General features: G+C 40.6%; 1 protein-coding gene across 3 annotated transcripts in view; it reads right to left on the minus strand.

The window, feature by feature from the left end:
• zgc:172282 (leucine-rich repeat and fibronectin type III domain-containing protein 1-like protein) overlaps positions 1-19,023 on the minus strand; it is a 224,736-nt gene that overhangs the window by 22,299 nt on the left and 183,414 nt on the right. Inside the window, exons 9-10 of one of the 3 annotated variants that reach the window (XM_061719272.1) lie at positions 9,742-10,388; positions 2,549-2,603 (exon numbers count right to left, since the gene is read on the minus strand). In XM_061719272.1, the coding sequence (XP_061575256.1) occupies positions 2,551-2,603; positions 9,742-10,388 (700 nt within the window). In that variant the 3' untranslated portion in view covers positions 2,549-2,550. Of the gene's footprint in view, positions 1-2,502; positions 2,604-9,741; positions 10,389-19,023 lie in introns of all 3 variants that reach the window. The other 2 variants (XM_061719271.1, XM_061719274.1) reach the window with 2 other exon arrangements.

Below are 19,023 nucleotides of genomic sequence, written 5' to 3' on the forward strand. Positions count from 1 at the left end.
CCATCCAGTGTCATGTGGCTTCTACGAGCCGTTCAGATTCCGCTCTCTTTCGTTACGTAACGATGGGAGCGATGCGTGAAACCATGCCCACAACTAACTCTGGCCGGAACGACAACAACTCCGCCGGCTGGAGCTGTCATTCACTTCAGGGAGCCAATCAGCACAGTGCCTCAGAATCCCACATAGATAATGAGGTTAGAGAATGGGAAGATAAAGACATGGTTCAGAGGCTGAATTTCTAATTTATTTAGCAAAAACAATAAAAAGCTTGTTTTTAAGACATTCAAGGCCTGTTTAAAATAAATACTGTACTATAGTGGCTGGGGTTGAATTACGTATCAGGCAACGAAAAAAAAACGAGAAGAAAAGTACCATAAGTCAAACTTTATTAATAAAATAAAAACCAGCTTTCTGAAAACTTTGTTCACTCCCAAAACATCTGTGACGGAATGGAACAGCTGGGCGAGCGCGGCATCCAATGGTCCTGGCTCTGTCTCGTCACAAGCCATTATGCGAGTCGGCGTCCATGGTGTTGTCTTGAATGTCTGGCGATTCCTGCCTTTGTGAAACCGCCGTTACTGCCGTTTTTAGCTCTGTTACTTTGGCGACACCGACTGCAGTACCCCAAATCCCCCTGACTACAGTAACAGAAATTACCGCAATGATCATGTATAAGGCGCACTGCCGGTTTTTGAGAAAATTAAAGGCTTTTAGGTGCGCCTTATAGTGCGGAAAATACAGTATAATTAGGGAGTAATGCGGGGTTATAACAAGGAGAGAATTGCAACAACACTGATTTTGCTGAAATCAGACAAAATAACAGGTGATATACATTTAAAGTCCTGTAAAATGGGGAAACTCTGTGGGGGAGCAGTAATCATATTTATGCTTTCAACATATTCTGGAGGGAAATTCAAACCGTCAAGGAGCTTTACCATATTCTGTTTTAATGTCTTGAACTCAAGTATAATAAGCTGGTAAACTTGTGTTAATTTTCCAAAAAGCTAATTTCAGTATTTCAATTTTTGATTTGCTTGTTGATTTTTGCTGGCTCAGTTTCTATCAATCCACTCAGAGTTTGTGCATATTGATGTAATCCCACATGGTGAGAAGCTATTTCATATTTTTGATTTGCTTGTTGATTTTTGCTGGCTCTGTCAGAAAGGCTTATTTGATAAAAATGCACATCTACCATTTCACTTTTAGAAACTTTGAACAATTTGTTTTTTTTTTACAGAGCTGCTTAAAGGTGTCACTGCTAGTTGAGAGTAAATGTCAGAATAAGCAAGGTCTGCTGCCAAGAGAAAGCGAAGATGTGCAAAAACTCAGAGATTGATGTAGCTGTAGCTTGTCCTGGCAGTATAATCCCACAGCTGTTATTTGTAATGTGTGTGTGTGTGGGTGGGTGTGTATGTTTGTTTGTCGAGGGAGCATTTCTTAGCTGTATTTATCAGGGGGGACATTGGTTAAGCGCATTTATATACAGCCTGTGCTCATTGTATTGGTTACAGAATGAATGAAGAGTAGTCTTGTTAACGCCGTAGTGTGTAGCCATCCATCACAACCACTGCACATCTACACCATCTTCTCCTCCATCCTCCTCCTCTCCAATCTGCTTCTCTCCTTCATGCCATGCCAATGAATGAGCGATTGTGAGAGGGGGAAGGTGGTATGCAATGATAACACAGTGGGATTGACAAAAGATATAAAAGCACATAAGAAAAAAATATAAGTATATAGACAAAGCTGTTGGAAAATGAAAAGAGACGGGAAAACTACAAGTAATATGGTCTAGAAACAGCAGACTAAGGATTATGAAAAAGAATGTGCTAACATTGAAGGGAGGAAGGGAGGATGGGAAATAAACTTCCTCCCTTCCCTCAGTCAGTGCTCCTGTTGTACTTTTTAAATCACAGGAACAAACCCCATTTCCCCTTCCACAGCAGGCTCTGTGGAGCCTTTATTCGTCAACAGATCCTATTTGCAATAAAAAGGGAAAAGTGTCATTGTCTGCAGAAAAATAATTTAAATCCATTATAACTTCTCACTTCTTCAAACTGAGTGGCAGTCCAATTAAAATATTCCTTTAATACAAACAAACAAACATTCACCATAGTTTTCTGAAGCTCAGAAGTCAGGGATATTCAACACATTTGCTGTAATCAATTTTAATTAGGTTCCCTGACATTTTCAGTCAATCAACTGACTAATCATTGGCTTTTTAGTAATTTTTAAGTGCTGTGAGATGATGAAATTCTATTTCATGTCATTCTGGTAGGATGTGGAAAGAAATATCAAATCTGGATTTTTAGTAATTTGTTAAATTTGGTTATTGCTGTTTGTGGAAGCAGATCAAAATGGCAATGGAAAAGAAGGGTCGGGTGGCAGCATGCTCCTCAGGAGTAAGGCTGCAGTCGGGAGCCACAGGTTAGGAGCAGCAACACAGAGATGAGAGAAGGGAATAGTGAACTGAGGACAAAAATCCACGGAGCAAGACATTACTCTCTGTGTGTAGTGTTGGGCCAATGTCTTTGTGAGGCCGAAAGACCTTCAGATCTTAAAGGCTCTCCATTCGACACTACGAGGCTGCCTGTCATCAGCTGCTGGTGGCGTCCAAGAGTCAGATACACATGAGAAATGGAGAAGGAAACAGAGCAGAAACAGTCAAAAGACATAGAGAAAAATTGTAAGAAACAGTGAAAAAAAATACTGACCCAGATGCAGCTGAACAGTACAGGAAAAAAAAAGCAAACTAAGACAAGAAATGGAAAAAAAAAAGATGGAAAGAAAATGGGGAAATGAAAGAGAAAGTGTATGGGGAAAACAGAACAGGGGACATGGGGAAAAAATTATATTCCCAAGAGAAGAATACAGAGAGACAGGTGGCAGTAAAGAATGAGGTTGGGCATACGGGATGACACTTTAAGGAGTGATGATTGATTAAAATACAAGGAGGAGAGGCAGACTACAGGGTCATGGAAGGCTGGAGCAAGAACACGCACTTGCACTTCACACAGAGTCACACATATCCTTGTGTTGGACTATTTTCCTATCCTGCCTAACCTTGTAGAAACATCTGTAGTGGCTAAAGGCAGTTAGGTGCACAAAATTCCAAGCAAATCTGCAGGGATTTAGTAGCTGACCTTGTTCTTACACACACACACACACACACACACACACACACACACACACACACACACACACACACACACACACACACACACACACACACACACACACACACACACACACACACACACACACACACACACACACACACACACACACACACACACACTTAAGTGGATTTTAGGGCAAGCTCCACAGTAAAATGCCTGTCCATACAGTGTGCTCAATGTATATATATCTATATAAAAGGAAAACAATTCAGGCGTAAATCTTAACCGTGTTGACCTCATGGAGAGTGGATTTTTTTTGTTCAATGCAGTGTGATTTTTTTATTTATCTACTTTTTATTTTCACAGAGCTTTTTGTTTCCACAACAGAACCTTTACACATCCATTCAATCTGGATGTCTCTGTTTAGACTGATATCATTTTTCTTGACATTATGATTGTATTTGAGTGCCAAGCATTACTTCTAATCCATCATGAAAAAAATCCCACAACATATTCCAACTAGAGAATTGCTTCTGTGTCTAAACTGAGGCGTTCCAGATCTTAGTTGATACTGTGAATGCCCTGCTGGGTAAATGGTCAGTGATTGATTTTTAAAGATGAGTAGCAAGCTCTAGTTTTTCCTCCAAAATCTGGTTTAAGTAGTCTGAATATACTTCAAAGACTTTTTTTCTCCCTCTTGCCTTTGGTGTAAGAGACCATTTTGTGCACAGCTACAAAGTCCACAGCAGTGGCAGTTGTTCTCTCCTGCAGCTAGAAATGTCTTGTTTATAGTGCAGGCTTTTTCTTTCATTATTTAACAACATCCCCATGAAATCCATTTGCAGGCTGCCAATCTAGTGGCTGGTGGCAAATAAAAAATAAGTAGTTGTCATTTCCGAATGACCTACGAACCAAGCAGAGCAGACTGGTCCCTTTTGGAACAGGTCCTTTTTATATACGGTGTTTCAAACTGAGGAAGAAAAAATATACTCACATTCGAAGACCTAGTTACCCAAAAATAAATTATACTAAACAAGCATAATATGGACTATTTGAAAAGCTGTGAGGAAACAATTAATTAAAATGTTCAGCAGGAAATAAATGTGCAGCTTGCCCGATCAAAAGACTACCTTTTTGAAAGCCCTTTTCTCATGTCATATGTAGACTGATACTCTTCTTTTAAAATTTAAATTGTATTTTACAGAAATACTTACAGTGGACCAGAAAGTAGCAGTTTTACCAAGATGAAGGTATGACATCTACCGGTAGTTTTATTCAGCTTCCCGTTTCCTACATCAACTCACGTGTCTCATGACCTGAACCTCCATCGCTGCATCCCCTCCCAGACATTGCAAACTCTGCAGTTGTGTTCATTATTATGTTTGATATAATATCAAAACAGTTTTTTAAAAACAGCAATTGAACTAAAAGAAAACTAAAAAAATCAAACGGATTCACGTGATTAGAAACACTCCTTTCAATTTTCTTGTCGGATCATGTTTTTGACAGTCGTGGGCCTTTAATGGGGTCTCTGTGCATCTGTCAGTTGTTTTGCTCCTCAGCCCTCTGACTCACTGTGACTCTCTGATCAGATCAGTGTTGTCTTTGAAACACAGCCACCGGTGATACACATCACAGATGCAGTTACAGCCTCAGAAACCCAAACCTCAAACACAGGAGGATTGTCCCCCACTGTAAGTTGCCCTCAAAGTGTCAACGATCTTTGAATCATAGGGAGGAAACAAAAAACACAAAAGGCCAGGGATAAGTTGTTTTTTTTATTTTTTTTTCGGGTTAAAGTGGCGGATAAAAAATAAAATAATTGTTTTGCCTGTTTGCCTGTCTTTTTGCTTGTTGGGATGCTCGTTGGAAGCTGCTTTGACTGACACACCTCAGTCAGTTAAGGCTGAGATGAAGTTGGAAGTGTTAATTAAGTCTATAGGGGGCATTTTGGGGCACGATGTGCCACTTCAGTGCTTAAACAAACAGAAAAAGAAAAGAAAAACAAGTAAGGTCTTCATCGTACATTGGTTGATTTCTAGCTTTTTGCCGTGCATTTCTCTCCTCAACCTCTGTCTGTTGTAAACCCATTTTGGACTTCCCCCTCATTTTGCTTAAAAAAAAAACTAAAATAACTTGAGTATGAGGTTTAATGCCAGTTATTATCCCATGTAGCTTATTTTTCATTGTGTCACTGTGGCACTTGACAGAATGTAAAACATTTGCAACCCTTCTAAGATGATTAGAGACTAAATATGAGCAACGCTGAGTTCAAGTAATAGTGGTATGAATGGCAGGCCGAGTGCTGAAACAAAGTTCATGAAGGTGAAGCCTTTCCCTGAACTCTGTAATTTTCTCTACACCGCAGATATCTCTTGCTCTGTTTCTGCTAACACCATAGGGCTCAGTATCACTCATTTCAACTCGTTCACAGAGGCCAATTGAATGACACCAGCAGCTGATAACATATTTCCGCTCAGCTGTTTAAGCCACTCATCTTAAATGGTGTTTCCATTTATTCATTCCAATGAAACCCCCGTTTTCCTGAGGGGATTAATATTGGAGGCGAAGTGCACTGGAGTAGGCTTAGCACAGCAAAGATCTACCCAAAGAGATTTCACAGGCTCTTGTGGACTCATATTAATATAACGGTATTGAACATTTCAACTTTGAGCGCGTATAAGGTCACTCCAAAGTTTGGATCAGGGGAAGTGGGCTTGATTACATAAAACCTTGGTTTTATCTAACAGTCTTTGATGCTGTTACATAAAACCAATTTCACTTCAGTGTGCTGCCTACTTAGAAAGATCTTTATGATAATATAATTGCTTAGTAGAACTGTAGTACATGGTTTTTACATATTACATTACTGTACCATAGATATAGATCCACTACAATTTCTTTCTGTGTCTGATAACTCTTACAGCTACTTTCTTACAGCTATATTTGGTATATCAGTACTACAGACCAAAAATAGGAGAGGCCAAGAGGTCAAGACTCTGTGAATAAAGCTAAAGCTCAAGTAGTAAAGGCTTTTCAGAGGCTGAAAAAGAATCAGTAAACTGTGTCGGCATGTGTTCAGGGCTGGACATTTACTTTCACTGGAAAATCTTCATAAATGTATTTATATTATATCTATATTATTATGTTATTTATATATTATTTATTTATTTATATTATTACAGTGTTAGAGTTGCATGCGCATAATCTCTGCTATACTGTCCGAGGATGCCCAGCTAACTTCAGTTGTAATTTTTTTAAAGGGGACCTATTATGGCATCTAATACCTATTTTAAACAGGCCTTGAATGACCTTACAACAAGCTTTTGATTGTTTTTGCTAACTAAATTAGAAATTCAGCCTCTGAGCCATGTCTTTATCTTCCCATTCTCTAACCTCATTCTCTATGCGGGATTCTGAGTGGCGGGGAGGCTATGATAATGAGGCACTGTGCTGATTGGCTGCCTGAATGAGGCGATACACCGCTACGAAAAAATGGCAGAAGCTCCGGCCGGCGGAGTTAGTTGTGTGGTTTCACGCATCGGAGGCCAACCGATTTAAATCGCTCCCGTCGTTACGTAACGACAGGCGCAGAATCTGAACGGCTCGTAGATCCACATCACACTGGACGGCTCATCCGGGTGGCTGTACAGACACTGCAGAATTTGGTTGCTTTCCTCCTTCTCTGAGTTGGCAGGCTGAGGGGAGACCAGTTTATACAGTGAGAGTAAAAAGTATTTGACTCCTTGCTGATTTTGTTGGTTTGCCCACTAATAAGGACATGATCATTCTATACTTTTAATGGTAGATGTATTCTAACATGGAGAGACAGAATATCAAAAAGAAAATCCAGAAAATAACTTAAAATAATTTATTTTAATTTATTTGCATTTCATTGAGGGAAATAAGTATTCGATCCCCTAGTATGCATTAGGAGTTCTGGCTTTCACAGACCAGTTAGACACTCCCAATCAACCTGTTACCTGAATTGAAGACACCTGTTCTAACTAATCACTTGTATAAAAGGCACCTGTTCACAGAATCAGACAATCAGACAGATTCCAAACCCTCCAACATGGGTAAGACCAAAGAACTCTCTCAGGACCTCAGAGACAGGATTGTTGACCTGCACAAATCTGGTATTGGCTATAAAAACTATTAGCAAGATGCTAGGTATTAAAGTAACAACTATTGGTGCAATTGTGAGAAAATGTAAGAAGTTTAACATGACCATCAACAGACCTCGGTATGGTGCTCCACAGAAGATTTCACCTCGTGGTGTGGCAAGGATCATGAGAACTGTGATAAATCGTCCTGCAACCACACAGAGGGAGTTGGTGAATGACCTCAAGGCAGCTGGGACCACAGTCACCAGGAAAACAATTGGCAACACCTTGCGCCGCAATGGATTAAAATCCTGCAGTGCCCGAAAGGTACCCCTGCTGAAAAAGGCACATGTGGAGGCCCGCCTAAAGTATGCCAATGATCACCTCAAAGATGCACAAAGTGATTGGGAGAAGGTTCTGTGGTCAGACGAGACCAAAATTTAACTATTTGGCCTGAACTCTACCCGTCGTGTGTGGAGGAAGAAAAATGCTGCCTATGACCCCAGGAACACTGTGCCCACCGTCAAGCATGGAAGTGGAAACATTATGTTTTGGGGGTGTTTCTCTGCCAAGGGCACAGGGCTACTTCACCGCATCAGTGGAAAGATGGATGGAGCCATGTACCGTGCAGGCCTTTGGGAACAACCTCCTCCCCTCTGCAAGGAAGCTGAAAATGGGCCGCGGTTGGGTCTTCCAACATGACAATGACCCGAAGCATACAGCGAAGGCAACAAAGGAGTGGCTCAAGAAGAAGCACATTAAGGTCATGGAGTGGCCCAGCCAGTCTCCGGATCTCAATCCAATTGAAAATCTATGGAGGGAGCTGAAGGTCCGAGTTGCCAAGCGACAGCCCACCAACCTTAATGATTTAGAGAGGATCTGCAAAGAAGAGTGGGCCAAAATTCCTCCTGATATGTGTGCTAACCTTGTGGTAAACTACAACAAACGTCTGACCGCTGTGCTTGCAAATAAAGGCTTTGCCACCAAGTATTAAGTGCTTTTGGCTAGAGGGATCAAATATTTATTTCCCTCCATGAAATGCAAATAAATTAAAATAAATTATTTTAAGTTATTTTCTGGATTTTCTTTTTGATATTCTGTCTCTCCATGTTAGAATACATCTACCATTAAAAGTATAGAATGATCATGTCCTTATTAGTGGGCAAACCAACAAAATCAGCAAGGGGTCAAATACTTTTTACTCTCACTGTATATGTTAAAGCAAGAAAAAACGTTTTTTTCATAATAGGTCCCCTTTAAGTTTTCTTTTTCTTTTTTCATTCAATTTTATTCTTATCTTCTGTTTCAAAATTCAAATCATAATTAAGTGTGAATTTCATCAATCAGGTGTATAAATGGACTGACCTTTCCCCAGCTTCTATTGAGTATGTGACTTACTGACTGGTTTTTGGTATGATTTATAAATCACACATATTCCTTTTTTTTTTGTATCTGTGCATTGATACACTCCATCCAGAAACCTGGAGTATTCAGTTTCTAGGCTCCTCTCCATCCCCCGTACCCGTCTAAAATAATTTGGAAACAGGGTCTTCAGCATGGCTGCCTCCACCTCTTCTCCTTGGCTTCCCCAGATTAGCCTAAATTCCCTCCCCATTTTGTTTGTTTTTTGTCATCTTCACCTTTGTAAAGCAACCTTGGGTTCTATTAAAGTCGCTATATAAATGTGAGTTTTTGTTGTTAATGATAATAATAATAATGATGATATTATAATAATTATTATTATTAAGGAAGACCTACATTTTTGTTCTTAAAAAAAAAAATTAAATAACCGAACATCTTACAACGACTGTAGTCTTCCTGTGCTTAAGAGATATTTTTAAAATCTGAACCACTTTTAAGACGTACCTTTTTATAGTCATTTGGGACAGCATTTTGATGTGGACACTGGACGATTATTCTAATCTATATTCTATTATTTTAACCAACAGCAAGGCCTTTGCACCTACATGTAGCATGCCCCGTTATTCATAAATGAAGCTTGCCGTTTGGCAACAGCAGAAAAAAACATGGCTTAATCGAGCGGAAATTTTCTCTAAACTATAAGGAGGTTAATTCCAGGTTTTAGTTTCATAATCTCTACCACACACAGTCAGCAATCATTAAAGAGTGAGTTGAATGGAACTTTAAATTCTACTGCAGTGCAAGAGACTGTTGAGAATGTTGACACGTCTCACCTTTGTCTCTTCCACTATCTTACACAAGGATGGCCTCTGTCTCATTCATTCTTTCACACTTTCTGGGTTTCACGCTGTTCCTCTCTCTGTTATTTCCAGTTTCACACTCTCAATTACACATTGTCCATTTGTCATCCTACATTTCTTTCTATTTGACTTTGTTTTCTTTGTGTCCCTTCTCTGTATGTCTGCACCCACTCCTTTTTTTCCTTTCAACTCTCACTATCTTTCATTTTACCCCCGTCAAAAATGCTTCCTTTGTGTTCCGCTGTCTGCATCCTCTCTCTAACTTCCTCCCCTTCCCAAATGTGTCTTCACTACCTGCCAGTTCCATGGGAGAGGAGGGCTCTTTGGTGACAGGCGATGGTCGGATTTTCATCTCAATGGAAACCCTGGAGGAATAGCGGGCCTTGGTTGGTGACAGCAACTCCTCATTGGACAGGGAGTCAGTCTTTGACATAACACTCTGTCCACCACTCTCCTCTTGTACCAGTGCCACTGTGTCTCTCAGAGCGTTGCTAGGCGACAAGGCCCTGGATGGCGATAGCACCTGCTCGTCCTGACTCTCTGTCATCTTTGATGCAGAGTGAGCGAGAACTTGGACCTGACTGCCTCCTCCTTGTCCGTTGCTCTGCAGTCTTGATGCTGTAGCAATGGCACCTTTTCCATTACCTATCCCTTGTTGGCTGTAAACCTTGTATCGAATCATTAAGATGATAATAAAAACCAGCACAGATGCAACAATAATCCCTCCAATGATGATGATCATAGTGCCACCCAAGAAGTGGCTGTGCAGTGCTTGACACTGGCTGAACTCTGTGTCGGTGGTAAATGACAGACAGCCCAAGGGACGTGTTGCAGTCAATGATGTGACGACATCATCAAACACAGCCAGGACACACAGATCGTAGCTTCGCCCCGCAGCAAGGTCTCGGACCATGAAGTCGTTACTGCTGGATGGGATCATCCTGTCAGGACAAAGACAAAAAAAAAAATAGGTGTTGGTACTGGGCAATGGAATGATTGCAAATAAAACCAATGACTTCCATGACTTCAATATAGAATCTTACACTACAAAACTTTTCTATTTAATTTAGAGTTTTTAAAGTTTTTAAGGATTACATTAGTGTTGCTTTGATAAAGACAATTTAAGAGGCCACATGGAAGAGTTAACGACTGGCTGACTGTCTCACATCCAGACCACATTTGTGGTTTTGTGGGCAACCAGCGTGCTTTTTATAAAAAAGTGGGAAAATTTGTGGGAAAGTTTTGTTTATACTGAAAATAAAAGAAATCCTTTTAAAATAGCATTCATATGGATTATTTCAGATGATCATCTTTCCTGTTCCCAGTCTCTGAACAAAATTAGAAAAACATGTTTATTATCACTGTAGTGAACATGAGGGGATATTGCTATGCAAAATTAAATATTTAATTTAACATTTTTCTTTCATTTCCACTTATCCATGTGAGTACACTGTACTTACAAGCCTTATTACATTATTATTACATAGATTGCACACATCAATGTCAAAAATAATAATAATAACAGTGTTGGGGATTTGACCCCTGAGAAACTGGTATAATGTGAATATTGACCACTACAGGGTTCCGGTGTTCTGCCATTTTTTGCTGCTTTGCCAAAAAATGCTACCCAATGGTTTTCTACCTTTGCAGAGCTACAATTTTATTGTGTTTTACTCCCTAAACCACGTCGTTTTCCCCCAAGTGGTCCTTGTCTCTTGCCAGGCCGTCATTGTAAATGAGAATGTGTTATTAATGACCTGCCTGGTTAAATAAAGGTGAATAGCCAAATGAATATCAAATAAAGCGATAGAATAGTTTTATTTCTCTCTTTATCGTATAATTTTCACAAAGTGTAATGCAATTCATGTCATGGGTAATATATTTTGAAGGATCAAATACTCGACATCCCATATTATCCTTTTTACATCGTGCAAGAAATGATTGGCGTCGCAATCAAACTTTGAAAATCGACTGTGCGCATGCGCAGAACCACAAAGTAGCATTTTCTGGCAGGGAGCATGGGATGGCAGAACACCGGTCAGAGAACACGCAGACATCTGATTATTCCACACGTTACTGTATTGGAGATTCACATAGATGACGGATGGTGACATAACTGAACTGAAATAAATTACAAACACTAAGTATTAGCATTAATAAGCATTAACTGATGCAGCAATTCACACACCTTCTCAGGGATGCAGCTAGACACGGAACAGTTTTCCACATAAATCCACATTACATGACTTACATCGTCAATGACTCAATATAACTGTACTGTCGGCGCTACGGAACGGCTACAAATTGCGCAACCGGAAACAGTTCGCGCCGTCAGATTACATTTCAAAGTAAGAGCGTCTTAAACAAAATAAGAGCGTCTTAAACTGATCGTCTCTGTCCGTGAAGAATTCACAACAGTATGCAAAGGAGCCAATTAAGGAGGAAATCCAGGTGTGAATATTTCTAATATTCATTTGTCATAAAAAAAAAATTAGGCCTCTGGATCATCATATTGTGGACCAATTTTTACCCACCTGAGACAAATGTCATCTCCTCCATTTTATAAATGTTAGGATTACATATTTGAATACATTCAACCGAACCAAGATATCCATTCTAGACCATGTTATGAGGAAACTGGCCCACCTACACATTTAAGCCTCAACACAACTGTTCTACAGTCTCAAATTATAAAAAAAGACACTGAAAACACATCAGTAACATACAATACTTGTGCAGGTTCCCACAGTATCTCCAATAAAAGTACAACTACACTTGCATGATAAAATAGGTCTTATTTCTTGTTGCTGATAGGTTACGTCCATTTTCAGCACCCGCCTGTTATTGATAATGGGATCGATGAATTCCGAGGCATATTGTTCAGATGCTTGATTAAATTTGGTTTTGAGGTGGAACAAGATTCTGATTCTCACTTCTGCTCATCACGTGAACTGTCATTCAAGACAGATGTGATTCCATGTGAGAAGTTGACATTTGTGCCTTTTGTGTGGATGCCCTCTGTTGCGGTCTCCACAGAAATAACATTTAAATAATATGGCTTGAAATGGAAACCACAACATCATGAAGGACACCAACAAAGAGCAGAAGTTTAACAGCTTTTATTAAAGCAACCTCCCAAAATAAATAACACTGAGCATAAATCATAATACCCACTATAAAGCAAAAGGGGACCTGGAGGCTGGACTAAGGAGGATGAGGGGGGCACAGCCCACCCCTTTATAGGGACGTCGAAGCTGGACCCCCCTCCCTAACTCAAAACCCAACTAACTAAAAACAAATAAGCAAACGACCTAAAATAAGGACTACCGGCCATCTCCAGGCCCAACCTAAACTAAGGATCAAACTAAACAAAAGCTAACAGAAGCGCATCTGGGTTTGGTGTTGCTTGGTCTGTGTTTCCTGGCACACTGAGCAGAGAGGGGTTGTTTAGGTAGATGGGAGTCAAGTTAATTAGTCAGGTGTGCCAGTCCGGGTGTGGTACTCTGAGATGGGAGGTGAAAACATTAATTAGATAATTGGCAATGGTGTGTGTTGTGAGAGAGAGAGAGAGTGTCATGGCTACAGGCAACACACTCATTGGAGTGACTGCTTTCAGCCTAATACAAGCTCAGGCTTCGTTTCTGAAAACCGCCTTCTCTGAAGGCTGTGTCGTCTTAGCTTTTTTGGGTGACATTTTTCCCTTAGTCTAGTACAGTGGTGTCCAAAGTCGGTCCTCGAGGGCCGCAGTCCTGCATGTTTTAGTTGTTTCCCTGCATCAACACACCTGATTCTAATTAACGGTCGTCACCACCTTGTCATCAAAGTCTGGATAGTTCTGTTGATGACCAAGCTCCTTGTATCACGGTTTGATAAAAAAAGGGACACATCTAAAACATGCAGGACTGCGGCCCTCGAGGACCGACTTTGGACACCCCTGGTCTAGTAGTTCTGTTACTAGCACTGACTGGCTCACATAAGCCAAACATTTATCACACTTACTGATATACGAACATTTTGAACCACAGCCAATAGTGTCCACTCCCTACTACACTAACCCAACAAAAACATCAAGGCTCGGTCATGTTTCAAAAATTAACTTGTGAGAGGAAATTCTTGATGTGAGTAATTGTATTTTGCAGTGTATTCAAATACAAAGGTTGCAGTGCAACAGCCACCTCACTGGTCTTATATCCCCAGAGAGCTGGAATTCATTAATATGTGATCTGGCAAAAGATCCATCTCTCTTTTTTTTTACTTTTATTTAACCAGGAGAACCTCGTTGAGATTAAAAACGTATTTTTCAAGAGTGTAAACACACAGTCAGTCTCTGATTAAACACATATCATTCTTCCTATTCTTAACCTCTTCCTCTGCCTTTTCTAAAGGTAAATAGTGCTGATCCAGTGTTATTTCTTTATTTCAGCTTTACAGGGGGAATTCACTGAGAAATATTACCCTGGTGCAGAAGAGACATGTTTTTTCTATTGCTTACCTTTTGCCTTTTGCGCCCCTTCTATGTGTACCTTGCTTGAATATTTTTAGTATAACTGTGGGAATTGTCAAATGTTAATATGATTCATTTTATCTAACTTGTATGGTCCCCAATGTACACTACATCTTACTTTGCATGTCATCAGAAAAGTTGGATGGTGTGTGTATGTTTGTAAAAGCCAGTTGGCATCAGGATATCGACTGGCCCAGTCTTAGTCCCAAGTTCATTGATAACATTGACCAAGAAGTATAACTTTTCAGAGAGCTATGTGTGTTTTTCTGTTTGTTTGAATGTGTTCTGACCTTCGATGGTTACGGAGTGATGGACTGAGATCCTGATATGAATCGAATCAGAAAGCTTTAAAAATCCCTGAGGGTAGATTTACTGTGGCATTACAACTGGTGCAAACCTTGTTTAGCTGTTAAAAAGAAGAAAAAAAATGTCTCAATTTTCTTTCAGGGAACAGTGTGATTTTAGTGTCTGAAAGGCATGGACTCACAGACCTATGTGCCTTTCCATTCCAATTATCCCCGTCCTAAATAAATAAATGAAACATTGGTAAAAGGTATAAATTAAATGAATCCTGTAGATGTATTTACTGAGCTTATCCCTATGCAAACCACTGTCCAATGTGCCATAATTATCTTTATTGTTCACAAAAATAAGGGTATACATTCAGTTTTCATTGTGCGTGTGCAATGACAATAAATTTGATCAGTTTACTGACATGTTGGGATCCAGTTACCCTTATTCATTTATATCTGCTGAATCATACAACAAAATATATGAAATAATATAAAATGAATAAAATAATCTGAATGCAGTCAAACTGTTGATGAGAATCTTATCATCCAATGTAGTCTTAGCCACTGTTATAGGGGAAGGATATACATAACCACAAATACCAAAATATTGATTAAATTAATTGTGTGAAGGAAGCTAAACAGACAAATAACGACCGACCAGCAAGAGAGAAATGAGACACTGACAAAGACACAAGGGATAACAAGATACAGGTGTAGACAACCACAGTAGGGGAGAACAGGAGAGGCCACACACCAGGGAGGTATTCCAGAAAAGAGGTTTAACAAACTGCCAGAAATCCTGAACTCAAGGTTTTCTGGACCTGCATCATTTAAACCCATGCTGTTCGTTTTTCTGCATTGGTTGTGAGTTAGTACAGTCAACTCTGTGCTAAAGCTAAAGCTTTGTAGACATCATCTATGGAGCATGAAAACCCCGATAATCATGGCAGAAAAAGTGAAACATACTTCTAATAGAAGAAACGAGAAGAGCAACAAATGTTGCTGGAGGCTTACGAAGATGAGAAGGCTCCAATAATGGAAAAAAGCGATAGCATGCATGCAGTAGCTGGCTTGACAAATAATTGCTGAGTGCATAAATGCATTTCTAATCATTTATGTGAATAGCATGAAATAGCATACATAAAGTATATCTGAAGATTTTCATTTATTAGAATTAATTTTATGATGTTCTATTGGAGGTTCTCACAGCAAGGGCAATTTAAAAAAAAATAAGATGGAATCCAAAAGGACACAGCAGCAAGTGAAAAGGAAATAGAGAAATATAACTCAAAATGGTAAGGAGTTTCTTGTTTCTTGTTTTATTCAGGTAAAATATCTGTCATTGACTCTTTCAACAACATTCATCTTAAAACCAAAAGGAAGAAGGCATAGGCAAGAACAGGAGGTGAGAATCCAGCATTATCTTCCCTTTACTTCCGTGGAGAACCTGACTCCCAACATAAATAGAGGGTGGATCACCATGGAATTCCTGGAGGAACAACCTTTGAGAAAGTAACCTTTCAGGACAGGAACAAAATGGACCAATGTACATCCAGTATATTAGGCTGAATGTTATTGCTGCTGTTCTTGATGAATAATTGTCCTTCACCCCAGCAGTCCTAGTGAGACAAACTGTGTGTTCCTACTAGTAAGAAGTTGCTTTGCCAATATATTCAGCATCCCCAATGATGTAGAAATAACTCCTGGTGGCAGATTATTTGTGTCTGTATTCTTTTGTTGATCCTCAAAAGAGAATGGCATTATATGAGAGTGACCTAGCCCCAGCCCTGGTGAACATGGATTTTAAATTGTCATCATACCCTGCCCAATCCCAGGTTTATCAAGTCAAAAACACATGTTCATCCTAAATTAAACGCTCCTTGTAATTAATAAGTAACACGTTGACAAATCAGTGATAATCTGGACTGACTAGTGTGTGGTACTACTCTGGGTGTTATTTAAAACCACTGTTTGCACCTGTGTTTATAGATCAAAGCAGTTTTAGAACCTGACTCATATGATCCCGTAAGAGCTGTTTCTTATTTACGACAAACACTAATTTGCTTGGTGTCGTGAAGCTGCCTCCTATTTTCTTCCTGGGACGCAAGATTTTAGTGCAAAGCAGTGTGTGCAATTGTTTTTTTTTTTTTTTTTTTTTTTTTCTTGTCTGCACACATATTAATGATTGATACCATGATGGTAGAAACCAAAAGTATATATATGTGCATTATTACTATATTTAATATATATACATATATATGCGTACACATACATAAATATACACATACAAACCCAGTGATTTTCTTTTTTTTTTTTTTTTGGGGGGGGGGGGGGGGGGCGTGACGACATCCACTGCCAATCCAGGAAGCAGGAACACACGGAAACACACGTCAAGCACTGGAAATCTGCAACAAAAAACCACAAACAAAGCACGAAACCGGCACGGAGCAAACCAAAACAATAACAGCAATCGACCTAAATCTTGAGATCTGATTGCAGTCTGAGCTAAGCTATCGCTACCGCTACCTAAACCCAAAAACTAGAGAGCCAGCATGCAGGTGAACAAGCCAGTGTGTATGTCTATGTGTGTGTGTGTGTATGTATATGATCATGTGTGTGTGTGTGTGTGTGTGTGTGTGTATATGATCATGTGTGTGTGTGTGTGTGTGTGTGTGTGTGTGTGTGTGTGTGTGTGTGTGTGTGTGTGTGTGTGTGTGTGTGTAATAAACCAAACAAAGTTCCACCTGAAGTGTATCTTTAGTGGGGGAGGGGGGGGAGCAACCCCGCCACCCGCGAGACCAGAGGCCGACACGGAAGAGCCCGGAACCCAGGCCACCGGCAACCCCACAGAGGGGAGAAGTAGGAGGGAGGCAACCCACCGCCTGCAAAGACCCCCCCCCGGCGGCGGCCGAGGGGGCCCGCGGGCTGGGCCCCCACGGCGCGGGAAGAAGCAGCCAGGGATCCCGCGGCGGCGTGTGTGCAATTGTTAAAGAGGCACTGAAAAACAAAATGGAGCACAGCTACTCTGTTTTCATTATTCAAGTTTTTTTAACAGAGCAGAAATCTCCTGTGTGATGTGCAAAATGATGCTATGACTATTTTCTTATCTTGACAGCGTCAAGAAAGCTAAAGGTTGGGATGTCAGGTGGAAATCAGGCTTGGCACAATATAACAGATATATAAAATCTTCAATCTGAAACACTTTTTTCTGTTTTTACCACTTACTTTTTTGAGTTTTGCTCTCATGAAATATGTTATGCTTCTCATTGTGGTGAGGTGCGAGATGTGTAAAGATGCCTTCAAGAACTAAATACCGATTCAAAGCGCATTATGTAAAAGTGTGACTGATTATTATGGTTTCATTAATAATAATAATAATAATTAAAGCTGCAAGCAGCGATGAACGGGCCCTCGCACCCTTGTGGACGTTCAGGCGTGCTGCAGTGGAAGCGCTTGTATGACTTGCATGTAGATTTCCTCAAGCCTCGACATTTAGCGGATGACACCAGCCACAACTCTATACAAAACCATTCAAAAGTTATGGCAGACAGTAGGAATTATCAGATATCAACCAATCAGATGAAGGTGCGGGGCTAATTTGCAGCAATTATGTTCAAGGACTCAAAACCGAGTCAGATGACACCACCCACGAGTCTTTATGTCAAAGCATTCAAAAGTTATTGCAGAAAATCGGAACTATCACATATCGACCAATAAGAAGAAGGGGCGGGGCTAATTCATGCCAATGAAGGTCAAGTCCTCAATACCGAGTCCGATGACACCACCCACATGTCATTATCACAACCCATTCAAAAGTTATGGCAGAAAGTAGGAACTATCAGATATCGACCAACCAGATGAAGGGGCGGGGTTAATTTGTACCAATTATGTTCAAGGACTCAAAAACCGAGTCAGATGACACCACCCAAGACTTTCTATGTGAAACCATTCAAAGGTTATGGCAGAAAGTAGGAACTATCACATCTGGACCAATCAGATGAAGGGGGGCATGCTTTTTGGCGTCTAGCGTTGCCACGGTAACGCTTTTGACTGAGAAAAGTAATGCACGTCATCGCAGGATGGAGACGCACATTTTGATGTATAACACAACTGGGTGCACGTTACGGTTCGAGCCGTATTAACTGCCGAAGAAATTGCATAAATTGCGGCAAAATTACACGATTAATTCAAAATGGCCAACTTCCTGTTCGGTTTCGGCCATGGCGCCAAGAGACATTAATGAGCCTGGCGGCTGAGGGGAAGAAGCTGAGTCTGTGGCGGGCTTTCACAGCCTCAGGTAGCCTCAGCCTCCTACCAGAGGGGAGGACGGTGAAGAGGCCATGGCCAGGGTGAGAGGGATCGGCCATGATCTTCCTAGCCCTCCTCAAGGCCCTGGAGTCGTACAGAGACTTCAGGGAGGGCAAGGGGCAGCCAATCACTCTCTCCGCGGAGCGTATCACGTGAGGAAAACGCAGCTGTTGGTGTAAAGGGAGAATAGGAGAGGGGACAGAACGCAACCCTGCGGGGAGCCGGTACTGGCTTTAAGTTGCGACATGATACAGGTGTGTACCGATTTTCGGGCATGTACATCAAACCGTATTGTGGGGCTTCAGGCACGAAGTTTTCTAGGGGGCGCTGTTGAGCCATTAGGCCACGCCCATTAATGCAAACCATGAAATATCAAATTTGTGACTTTTGGGGAACTATCAAATATGGACCAATCAGATGAAGAGGGGGCGGGCTTTTTGGCATCTAGCGTCGCCACAGTAACGCTTTTGA

This window comes from Cololabis saira, chromosome 4 (genome assembly GCF_033807715.1).
Source record: "Cololabis saira isolate AMF1-May2022 chromosome 4, fColSai1.1, whole genome shotgun sequence".
NCBI lineage: Eukaryota > Metazoa > Chordata > Actinopteri > Beloniformes > Belonidae > Cololabis > Cololabis saira.